This window comes from Ostrea edulis, chromosome 6 (assembly GCF_947568905.1).
Source record: "Ostrea edulis chromosome 6, xbOstEdul1.1, whole genome shotgun sequence".
In the NCBI taxonomy this organism is placed as follows: Eukaryota; Metazoa; Mollusca; class Bivalvia; order Ostreida; family Ostreidae; genus Ostrea; species Ostrea edulis.
The window spans coordinates 92,186,310-92,199,511 of NC_079169.1; the positions used below are offsets into that span (position 1 = coordinate 92,186,310).

Genomic DNA, 13,202 nt, shown 5'->3' on the forward strand with positions numbered 1-13,202 from the left:
TTGAAGTTTCTCCTTCATATTGTTAATATTTTCGTGAGGAGCAACGATAGGGGCTTGGTAGAGCACTTTCTGGATCCAGCAATGTATCTTTGTTTGTAAGTGTTTTTATGTATTTATGTAGAAAGCAATCTGACAAAAAATTTAAAACCCCTGCTGGACTCGAACCTGCGATCTACAGTTCAGCAGTCGACATGCTAACTTACTGAGCTACTCATCTAGGCGATGTTTATTGAAATGAATAAACAAATATTGCTGATATCTATATTTTCACCCATGTTTTAGCCATTGTGACGATGTAGAGTACGTCCTTAAACTTAACTCATCTTCGTGCAACTGGTTCCAGGACATGAAACCAGCTTTTATATGAAATATCAGTCTACCTTCTTGGTTAATAGGTTATAGCCAAGTATAATATTTTGAAAAGTAGGTCAAAGTCCAAGGTCAAGGTATTAGGTTACAATGAAAGGCCTGGCCCTCCTCAAACAGTTTCCTTAAAGTGTGACGTCATCACTGACACCGAGGGCGACTTCGGTTAGCACCCGAGTTACATGTAGCAAGGTAAATTCTTGCTACTATGTATATAAATATGTGACAGACTCGTGTTTTATATATTATGCACATATACAAAGCAATGCATATTACGTGTGCATCTATTAAACAATTGATTTTGTGTATATATATATATATTTATTTGCATTACATTTCTACAGATGAATTCTAGATTTATTCAACCAACCTGTAGTTTAGTGTATTGATTTTTAAATGGTCATTTGCTAGAAAGGTCCAGAGTTAGCCTCAGGGCTCTAATTATATTCTGGGCATGGCCATTTTGTATCGTTTAATTCCATTGGTGTTTTAGTTTGTGTTATGCCTTTTGGTTGGTTCTTGTGTTTCCCACCAAACGTTCTTTGAGTTCTTGTGTGTTTTGGTTCATACCTTATCTAGCTTCTGAAAGTGTTGGACAGATTTTGAGTTTTGGAGACTAGTTTTTGAGTATATCTTATTCAGACCTTAAGACGGTGACAGTGATTTCCATTTGCATGGTAAGTAATTTTTTGACACTAATGTTGAATATATTATCTAAATTATCATTAAATGGTAAACCTGTCATTATGCACTTAATTCCTTAAATCACTTTTCCTGGAGTAAATGATTAGTGAGAGTGAGATTTTGAATATAAAGTTGTGTGTAAATAGTTAATTCATGATGTCTCACTGTTTCATCTTTTAAAGTAAACTTTTTGTTTTATACCTAGTAGATATCTACAAAGTAGTTACTTATTGATTTGTAGAGATCGGCCTGTCAGTGTGTATAATGTGAGTTTCATGACTCATTCCCATTGAGTGGTATGCATGTTGTGATTTTATATATTGCATTAATCGATTATGTTCATATTCTTACAATGATAATTATTGTAAATATTTTATGATGAATATATATTGATTAAAGAAGTGGGAGATTTAAATTTGTATATTTCATGTAATTGAATTATCTCCCTTTGATGACAATATCCATATTCATATTACACGCCAAACATTTTTAAATATTTGTTATTTGTTACAGGGTTTTATTATTCTCTATCTTATTGATCCATAATAAAGCGACCGTCTTGTTGAAACGAACCTGAACAGCGTTGTTGTGATTGTCAAGTCATCACAAGTCTGTTACAAATGCAACCAATCACATCCATCGTTTGAAAACTGGCACATACGCAGTATCATTACAAGACCGACATATTGCTACCACATTGATCCTCGTAAAAGGCAGGGTTAGATGAGTAGAGTTCAAATGCCACAATACGTCAGAAACTATCCGTTCGATTGCAACTCGGGTAACCCAAGTTCGCACTTAGGTACGAAGCGAGGTCGCCCCTTGGTGATGACAATGATACATGTATTTACATTCACTGTGTGTAGTCAACTGATTTTCTTCTTAAATCCATTCCTTTTCAATTGCAACTATGAAGACACGGTTTGTTTCAATCTCGGTTTTCAGTGCCCTCTGTGTGTGTGTGTGAATACTCACATTCCATGAACTCAGCATTGTTGAAATTGTTGGAAACTACATTGTTGGGGTTTTTTTTGGTTGTTTTATGGGGTTGTTGTTGTTGTTGTTTTGTTTTTGTTTTTCAATTTTTCTTTTGAATTTAGAATAACATATAACGCTTACCTATATGATACGAGTAAATCAAATGGTAAATTCTACCCTGTATTCTGATATATTCGCACATAATCAATCTACATTACTACCAAAGTTCATCCCGAAATTCCATATACTTCCCAAGATATGCAGTAAGGAATTCAGAAATATGCCTTTGTGGAATTTTAGCTGGGTACTGGCTCAGTATAATTAAACAGAATATGCAGCATTAGATATCATATCATTTTTATTCAGGTGACTTATTGCAATTGCTTGTCGTCCGTCGTCGTCCGTCGTCGCAGGGCGGGGCCAAACTTCGTATATATCTAGTGTTTATGTGTAAAATACTTAAATAACATTTTCCTTAGTGCTGTTGATACTAAATTGAAACTAAATAAATATTTAGAAAGAGTAGGTATGTAGTCCTTTACCAAAACTTGTAAATTTGAAGATCCCAGAGATAGGGATTTTGGTTTCAGGGTGAGGCCAAAATGGTATCTACCAATATTGTAAATTGAGGATCCCCAGGGTAGAGGTTCTGACTTCAGGGTGGGGTATAACTTGGTATATATAGTGCATATGTACAAAACATATACATGTAAATGATGTCTGCTCTAGCGCTATTGATACTAAATTGAAACTGAATGGATATTTAGAAGGAGTAGTTATTCGTTTACCAAAATTGTAAATTTCATGATCCTAGGGGGTAGGAGGTTTGGTTTCAGGGTGGTGCCAAAATTATTATAGTGATTTGAAGGACTTCTTTAAGTTTGCTGATACCTACCGTATAAAATCTAAAAGCATATTTAGGAATAGCAGAAAAGGATGTGCCAAAAAAAATGGAGAATTTCGCAACCCCAGGGTTTTGACTCTAGGATAGGTCCAAATTAGTGATATCGTTTAATGGTAATACATATATTATATTATGTATAGCCTTCCATCAGTGTATGCACTTTTGAGGGCATTGAAGTTTTAAGAGCACATCTTGTTTTATACTGTTGCTGAATATTAGGACTTAGCTTAGATTTTCAGAACAGGATTTTTTTTTTCAAGATTTCATTGCCCTTGGGACTAGTGGTACTTTAAACTAGTACTCAGGTGACCGATAAGGCCTGTGGGCCTCTTGTTAACTTGAATTTCTTACCCAAATTCTTAAACTGAAGTCTGTAATAGCTCCAAGTGAATGACAGTTGTAAAACCGTCTGCACTTCCACTTTCACTTATCGCAGCCATTTTGAGGGATGTCACGAACTACCCAAAATACCTTCATTATTATAAATCGTCAAACACCTGTGTCAATGTGGTTTGGATAAAAATAGATATATTATGAACTGTACATGTATATCTTTATAAATATTTCTTATTAGTATAATGTATGTGTTATAATGAATCCCCATCGATCAAAATAAAGGTAGCAAACATCGCAGAAAAAAACTGCATAACCGGCTACACATTTCTGCTACCATTCATGCGACCCTCATATCCCGTTTAACAAACCAAAGAAAACATTTTATTATTCAAATGAACACTTAGACAAACGGCATGAAAAGTAGTTCTTTGTTGACATTGCATGAAAGTTATGCAATCTTGTTCTGAAACCAATCGAGACTGGAGGAGATAGCTTAGATACAACCAAAACTGTGTACATTGCTTCATAAGTCTGGGGTACTCTTAATCACGATTATGTAAGGGTTAATGTACTCGTATCGCTCCGTTCCTTAAAAGTAATGGACCGAGGCCCCGAAGGGGCCTCGGTCCATTGCTTTTAAGGAATGGAGTGATACGAGTACATTGACCCACTTAAAATCCACCTTTTAAAAACTAAACTTTGTGCATTTTAATCATGTCTTACGTTTTTCATTCTTTTGTTGCATGCATTTATATCTACTTGTATAAAGGTTGACAAATATAATAAAGGCTGAAAAATAATGGCGTGTTCGAACAAAAGAATGACGTAATAGGTGGATTTTAATCAGAATTAACGATGACATAATACCGTCTGACTGAACCGTGTTAGAGAGATGGTGTCTGCCAAATGGATATTTTTCACAGATATCTATATAAAATTCTCTAATTTGAAAACGAACATAAGAATATATGTGTCATACCCATAAAGTGATTTCCCTGAGCATGGGACGAAATCAAAGGCTTCCATCAATAGAATTGCAAACGCAATAGTTTTTTTTTTTCAGGAAGGCAAAATTATATGATCATTGAAATTACAGGTGATTTTATTTTAAATCAATCTTTAAATTGGCAGCTACTTGTACTATGATCTAACAAAATATATTAACTCTTATTAATTCGAAATTCATTTTAAATAATCAAGCATTTTAAATTAAACCTTGAAAGTTCAAAATATTAACCGTCTATTTATTTCAAAGGAAATCCTCAGCTATTATTTACAATATCTTCAATATTAAACTTCTAAAACAGATCTATACTTTAAGGAGAGGAGGTGTTTGATTTTTTTCCCCTTCAATTCTAAAACTTGCTAAAGCACTGAATGGTAAGTATGGTGCGCTGTACTAGTAAACAAAATATAATTAAACACGGAGGAACGGAAGCATGGCGCGCTGTAACAGTGTATAAATATTGCATGTAGTTGAGGGTAACTCTGACATTTTTCACCCCGATAAAACCATTGTGTTAAAATTTTCAATTTTACCCTCAACTACATACAATATTTGTTTTATTATACTGAATGTTAAATAAACAGCGTCTGATGACTTTTGATCACTTTTGAAAACGACGTCGTCTAACAATCTACGGCGAATAATACGCGCATAAATTTGACGCTGTGATAATGTTTATAATATCACCCGTTGTCATGTAATGTTACCCGTTGCTATATACTATCACCCTGGAGCACGTGCTTTCTATTCGCAGAGGGAAATATTATGGATTTTTTAACTGTTTCTTTTTGGCCAATCAGACTCGAGTATTTTACATGAAAATATAATAACAAGAAAATAAATCACATTGCGTAATGAATATTTCGATCCGATCTTGCTCTGTAACTCCAGACGTCGGAGTGAAACAGCTGGAAGAGGAAATCCATGGGTAACCGGGCTTGAGACTACACCATATTCCCCCGCACTATCGACCAATATTTGCTAAACAATCGCTGTTTCATAAATACACAATTATAAATAGAATGTGTTTGTACTAAATGAATAACTGCGTATTTTCTTACATATGCCGACAATGTTGACTTTCAATTAACAAATAGAAACATCATCAAAAGTTGCATGTTTAACATACACAACATTAGGACCTGTATAATCTGCATGTACATGTATATGGTAATCATCAGAATAACATAAGGATACTCGAAAGCTTGTTGTGCATAAGGTGGCGTGAGGGGGTCAATGGTTGGATACAAACCGTAGATAAGCTACATGTCGGAGCGGGCACTCAACATACATGTACCTGTACCCTCCCACTACAACTGCCATTCACAGGTATACACCGGTTTGGAGATATGTCCGAGTTATTTCCCTTTAGAGAACTCTCGTACATAGTAAGGCGCGAAACTATTTGTTTACATGCGGGAGTGGGACAAATAAAAATGAAATATTCATCACTGCATAAGTGAATGCACTAGGTAAGTTTCTCATACGCAGTTTCATCACCAGAGTTTGACTGATACACAAACTAAGTGATAAGTATTCAGGGAGTAATCAAATACATGAAATTCTTATATATCATGTTATTTCGTTCCATGATATTACTTATCATTTTTGGTGTGGAGCATCTCTAAGATACATGTAAGAGGAATATAAATTGTGAGATTTATTACCGTACCACTCCCAGGGCATCATGGACGGAACCAGATGTGCTTTAAAAGGCCACAATTCCAAAAATCTTCTTCTCAGTCTACTCCCACACATGTGGGAGAAAAACTAAATGCATGGTTATCATATAAATGAAGTTCTCCACCTTAAATTGTGAAATCCATGGTTCCTGGGTCAGTTAGTCAGGCCAGGCCCTTAAGGCGACATAATGAAAATATATTAAATACTTATTTTTTCTTCTCTACTTTCATTGTTAGATAAACTAAATGCATGGTTCTAATGTCCGTGATGTCCTCTTCTTAAATTGGGAAATTCAAGTCCCATGAGTCAAGGGTTTATGTTTTCCGGGCGGGGTGGGGAGTGTTTAGGGTGGGGAATGTCATCATGATTTATAGACTTCGAAATTCCATTTTCCCTTCTTCTGTAATTGAATAAGAATTGTATGTATGTTTTTTAAGATCATAAACATGTGCACAAAAGACTTCATATTGAGGCTTAAATGCAAATATGAGACTCCCTGTATGGGCTATGATACTCAGGTGACCGTTTAGACCCACGGGCCTCTTGTTTCTCAGTGCGTGTGTTTGGCCCTCGATGTAGAAATATACAACCAAACGGAATATTTTTCAATAGGACATATTTTATAATAGCATAAGGGGGAATAATAAATATCTTTGTAAAATAAAAATATCTAAATCCAGTGCCTGTGTACACAAGTAGCGATAAAATTTAAATCCCTGTACTGAATTTTTACCCTGAATGAAAACTGTTAAATGAATTTAAAGGAATTTTGAATACATGGGGCATTAACCTAGACGTCTGCTTCATTAGAAGGCTTAAAATATTAAGGTAACATTTTCAAAATTGAACCACAAAGAAAACAAGAGTACTTCATGTTTTGTACAGTTTATTTCACCAATATACAGTCATTAGGAAGTTGATGAAATTGTCGATGAAAGCATAATTTGATAATGTAGAAACATATAGGGAAGTGTGATAATAGTTTTCTTATTCAGCTAAACATCTTTTGGTCTCGCTAAATGTTAATCAATTACACTATGATTAGTTGTACAGACTATAGGTCTAGCAGTAATTAATGAAATTAACATTCAGTGATTGTCTATATAGGGACAGGATCTAAAGCTGACGACATGACTACTTCTTGCGGTACATTTTGCTTGTCATCGTAGCCTTGGAGGTAACGGCTTCAACCGTCTGAAAAGAGACGGAAATGATACAGAAAAAACATGGCGGCGGTAGCTTTTTATCATTTGAGTACTCAATAAAGTCCTAAAATTAATCTCGGGCTAGTATCAAGTCTGCACGAGTAGCATTATTGCATTGATAAGGACTTTTTTAAAAAAAATCAGAAAACGGAAACATACGCAGATTGTAATGGGTTTAATTTACCGCTTAGTATACAAAGCTTCTTCAGAATTCTGGTACCCAAAACTTACCACATCCATAACATCTCCGCTGATTTTTCTGGTGATTACGAATTCTCGGTTTTTGCCATCTTCAAAATTTGTTTTCTCTTTTTCGTTTATTTCGCAGTCGCTAACCACCGTGAATACTGTCTAGGGAAAATGAATTTCATAAAATGTACATGTATTGTGAATCATTTGATACGTATTGATTTATGAATACAACAAACGCATTCTCTCAATCTTATAATCAATAACCCCTTCTGTTTATTGATTTAAAATGTTCTTCCAAACAATCAAATATTGAATTTTTAATCAATTCTTAATTAACGTACAACATATGGTTACGAAAATGATCGATCAAAACTACCTTCACATCGGAACCATCCGGGCCTTTTCCATCGAACTCTTCCCCAGCCGTAATATTATACGTCATGGGTTTGTCAGGGTAGAGTGAGGAGACATACGATAGAGAAATCTTATTGCCGTCCACAGCAAATGTCACAGTGGATGTCGCATTCTTGTATTTCTCCGTAAATTCACCTAAACCTAGAGCAAAATAAATCTGAATGTCTGACTTTACACTTTACAGCGTGATTCGGGATTCACGTCACTAGAACAAATAGAGAAAGGGTCGGAACACAACGCCTATCACGTTATTGTTGACAAACTAAACGCGTAACGTACCTGTCCCTGTAACGTACCTGTCCCTGTAACGTACCTGTACCTGTAACGTACCTGTACCTGTAACGTACCTGTACGTTTCACGTTCGTTTATCTTGCGTGATCATTCGTGTAACAAAATCGTTTTTCATCATGCAAGATAGGTTGGGATAAAACAAATTGACTTTATTATTCAATTATTTGAGAATTCTAAAATAGAATTATTACTATGATATTTCATAGTTTACATGACCTTTTCGTAACTGTGAAAGTGCAAATTGTACAAAATTTTGTAAGTAATCATATTTTATGATGACTAAGAATCAAATAGTCGCATTGTGGTGTGATGTTATGTAGGTTTTGATCGTATGCAAAAACCAAGTCCTTGAATATGTAGGATAACCCACGTACTCATAGTCAATCGAAATTGTCTGCAATAATATCATTACGCAGCTACATGATAAAAGCATAAACAATCATGATAGCATTAACAACCTCTCAATGCATTTATCACAATTTCTTATTAAACATTCCACTTAATGATACTTAAAACCTACTTCCGCTTCCTTCGATTCTCGATTTGTGTTTGACATGAAGTCTTTTTATGTATGTTTGATCAGCAAACACAAACGTTCGTGACCGTTCATGTGCCGAAAGGATCGACCGCGCCTCATGGTATCGTGGGGATCATTCTTTCATCGACCATCGTCAACAATAACGTTACAAGCGTTATATAGCTCCGGTATACATGTACATCATACAGAATTTCTTTTTTCCTACAGAAATGTTTCGGGTGGTTTTAGAATTAGTATATAATTCAAAGCAAAAATTGTAGTTATTTTCGTTTAAACTTTGGCGAATTCATGTTAGATTCTATCTTTTTGAAATGTACATGTAAATATACCTCACTTTGTGATATTTTGAAATATAATTTTTTTGCAAAGCAACACTGACCTATAGCTTCCATAAAGGGTCCAAAGGTCTCGTCCTGTCCCTTATCTTCCCATGTTCCGTTAAACTGAGACATTCTGTAGAAATATGGGGACTCGTGCTGCACTGACAGGCAACGTACGATACTACTAAATGAACTGACTGACTAAGCGGATATTTAAAGGCCGACCTGTGTTTGCTTTTTCCACCGCTAGCTTTGTAAAGTGCGAATGATTAGAAAAATTTCGAAACAGATATATTCGCCAGACGTCCCATTTACGTGAGACTTGTCATATTCGCCGGATTCTCAACGTGGGGTATTAAAACTCTAAACTAAGGATGAATGGTTTAGCTTAGCATTGTCTTTAAATTTATAGCAACTTCTGTTATTTGCTATATCTCTTGGTGTGCGCCAAAATGTAACTTGAAAAAAAACCTTGAAAATACTCAAGTGTGAACACTCAAAACTGTTTGTGAGTAGATCAGCAATGCTAATTCAAAAAAGAATTAACGCAAGATTAATTAGATGCAATATTTATTTAGTATATAGTACAAGATTTTTTGTGAAAAGATTACTATACATTGTATACAAGACGCACTAGCATATATGAAGTCAAAATGATTTTCGAGTTTCAGATTTTATACTCGTGGTTTTAACGAATGCCTTTGAACATAGATTATTTTTTATTTAAACCGATGGTTAAAATCAATCGCGAGACGTGCCATATTAATCACAATTCAAAGTCTAACCTCCATTTTATCTATCTGATATTATGCAAACTGTCTGAAAGTCCAGAACATATACGGCCAGAGTTTAGTATTTTTTCTTTAATTTATATACACTACATCAAATCCCTGCATTTCGTTGTGTCGTTTTGAACAGCTAAAAAAATCTTTTATTGTATTTCAATATCCATATACATGTCATATACACTGTACCAAGTTCTGACAACATCCCTATCAAATCGCCCTATCAAGTAATGATGACGTAGATGCAAGGTGAAGATAACGAACAGTGATCAATCTCATAACTCCTACAAACATTACAAAATAGATAGTTAGGCAAACACGGACCCCTGGACACACCAGAGGTGTAATAGAAGAAGATAGTGCATATCTACAGATAACAATCCCTTGTCGTATTCCCTAGATCAACTTTTAGAAAAGACTAGTATCTCCTCTACTTTCGAAGTAAGAGATGTTTTAATGATAAAACATATTTCTAGAGACTAGTCGATTCGACGTTAGATTCAATTTTTTGCACCTTTAATCACTAGTGCTAATCATGCGTAAAAGAGTTAACCAAGGAACACATAAACGCAATGGACAATTTTACCCACTCTAAACTAACCAATTGATGGACAATTTTACCCACTCTAAACTAACCAATTGATGGACAATTTTACCCACTCTAAACTAACCAATTTATGGACAATTTTACCCACTCTAAACTAACCAATTCCTTAATTTTCAAATTAGTACATCGATTTCAAGCATCGTTTTTTGAATCCTTGATTGTATATGTAAAGTGACAAGTTACTGCATGGATTTTGTTAATTTTATCATTTTAAAATAATTTTTAAAGTGACGACGATACTGATTGGATGGAAAATTCGTTTGATTTCTTAGTAAAAAATTATTTGGTCCGGAGTTCACAGACCTACACTAAGCACACGGTACTACTTTTCTCTGGAATGCGTCTTCCCCGTTCTAATTTTAGCACTATTTATAGATCGGAAATTTCCACACAAGCATTGTAAATTGCTACCAAAAATAAACACAACCAAAGATATGAATAAAACACAAATTGATTTAAAGAAACATCACACATAAGCCTAATGATAACGTGGCAGAATAGTCAACTTGATGACGTAGGACACTGACTGGTAGAAGTAGACGGATTACGCAAGTTCCTGGTATGTATCGTCTGCTTTACGGGTTCGATAACATGACGGAGCAAGCGGCGTGTTCTGATCTGGGAGATATTAAAGGAATTGAACTGCGTTATATGGGATGAATATTGAGCTTTTTACTTGATATTGAAATGGAGCCGAGTCGCATTCCCCCGTTCCTACGACACAACCAGTGTTCAACGTCTCCTCAAACACAATGCAGCATAAATCCAGTCACCACTTGTTCTCTTCCTTTATATCTAATTAAGCTTTTAACCACTGTACCTTTTATTTGGCATATAATCCATTAATTCTGCACAGTAACTGTACCTGACCTGAACGCACAACCAATTCCATTGTTACGTATACATGTGTATGTATTCGGAAAACTTTTTCATCAATTTTTCGTTTGATATATGATTTTTCATCAATGCACTACGCACATTAATGAAGTTTCCCGTCCAATTTTTTGTTTGATACATGATTTAAAAAAGGAATTATAAGTTTCATTTCTTAAATCAAAAAGCATAGATGTGCGTGCGTGCTTGTGTGTGTGATCCTTGCATATAAAAAAAAAACCACGTGGATGTGTAGCTTCAATCCTTTACTTATCCTAATGCTGATGAATGACTTCACTATATACATGTAAACAACACTGTAACATCATCAATTACTATTGTAAACTATAAAGATTCTGGAGTATGACTTTATACGTAAATAGCTAAGTCACTGTCCGGGTAGGAGTGTCGGATTTGGCGCGAATCATGCTTATATATAACACCAAAGCCAGTGAAACAACTCACACACAAAACTTAACCAATCACACCACTGGAAATTCTCACAACCAATCGCACCACTAGAATCTCTCACAACCAATCACACCACTAGAATCTCTCACAACCAATCACACCACTAGAAACTGTCGCAACCTATAGCACCACTGGAAACTCTCAATACAATACCACCACTAGAAAATCTCACAACCAATCGCACCCCTAAAATCTCTCACAACCAATCGCACCCCTAGAATCTCTCACAACCAATCACACCACTAGAAACTGTCGCAACCTATAGCACCACTGGAAACTCTCAATACAATACTACCACTAGAAAATCTCACAACCAATCGCACCCCTAAAATCTCTCACAACCAATCGCACCCCTAGAATCTCTCTCAACCAATCACACCACTAGAAACTGTCCCAACCAATTGCACCAATAGAATATCCCATAATTCATTGCATCACTAGAAACTCTCACAACCAATCACACCACTAGAATTTCTCATAACTAATCGCACTACTAGAAATTATCCCAACCAATGACACCACTAGAAATTTTCACAAACAATAGCGCCACTTGAAACTTTTATAACCAATCGCACCACTACAAACTCTCACAACAAATCGCACAACTAGAAATTCTCAATACAATCGCACCACTAGAAACTCTCACAACCAATCGAACAACTAGAAACTGTCCCAACCAATCACATCACTAGAAACTGTCGCAACCCATCCCACCACTAGAAACTCTCACAACCAATCACACCATTAAAAACTCCCAACCCATCACACCACTAGAAAATCTCACAACCAATCGCATCACTAGAAACTCTCACAACCAATCACACCACTAGAAACTCTCACAACCAATTGCACCACTAGAAACCGTCAATACAATCGCATCTCTAGATACTCTCAATACAATCACATCACTAGAAACTCTCACAACCAATCACACCATTAGAAACTGTCCCAACCCATTGCACCACTAGAAACTCTCACAACCAATTGCACCACTAGAAACTCTCACAACCAATTGCACCACTAGAAACTCTCACAACCAATTGCACCACTAGAAGCCCTCAATACAATCACATCACTAGAAACTCTCACAACCAATCACACCACTAGAAACCCTCACAACCAATTGCACCACTAGAAACCCTCAATACAATCGCATCACTAGATACTCTCAATACAATCACATCACTAGAAACTCTCACAACCAATCACACCATTAGAAACTGTCCCAACCCATCGCACCACTAGAAACTCTCACAACCAATCGCATCACTTGAAACTCTCTCAACCAATCACACCACTAGAAACTGTCCCAACCAATTGCACCAATAGAATATCCCACAATTCATCGCACCACTAGAAACTCTCACAACCAATCACACCACTAGAATTTCTCATAACTAATCGCACTACTAGAAATTATCCCAACCAATGACACCACTAGAAATTTTCACAAACAATATCGCCACTCGAAACTTTTACAACCAATCGCACCACTAGAATCTCTCACAACTATTCGCACCACTAGAATCTCAAACAACCAATCGCACT

At 35.7% G+C, this 13,202-nt stretch overlaps 1 protein-coding gene across 1 annotated transcript; it reads right to left on the reverse strand.

Annotated features, from left to right (window-relative positions):
• Positions 1-6,826: 6,826 nt before the first annotated feature.
• LOC125648130 (fatty acid-binding protein Fh15-like) lies at positions 6,827-9,266 on the reverse strand. The gene is made up of 4 exons (XM_048875057.2): positions 8,978-9,266; positions 7,731-7,909; positions 7,394-7,513; positions 6,827-7,151 (listed from the first exon to the last, which is right to left on the reverse strand). The coding sequence occupies exons 1-4, from the start codon at positions 9,048-9,050 to the stop codon at positions 7,092-7,094; spliced, it is 432 nt and encodes a 143-aa protein (XP_048731014.2). The 5' UTR covers positions 9,051-9,266; the 3' UTR covers positions 6,827-7,091.
• Positions 9,267-13,202: the final 3,936 nt, after the last annotated feature.

What these genes read in the sequence shown, in the direction of transcription:
- LOC125648130 (XM_048875057.2), bottom strand. Translation starts at nt 9,050, where the DNA reads ATGTCTCAGTTTAACGGAACATGGGAAGATAAGGGACAGGACGAGACC. An exon ending in ACCCTTTATGGAAGCTATAG is followed by an intron (nt 7,910 to 8,977) that starts GTCAGTGTTGCT and finishes ATTTTGCTCTAG; the next exon opens with GTTTAGGTGAATTTACGGAG. An exon ending in CGGATGGTTCCGATGTGAAG is followed by an intron (nt 7,514 to 7,730) that starts GTAGTTTTGATC and finishes CATTTTCCCTAG; the next exon opens with ACAGTATTCACGGTGGTTAG.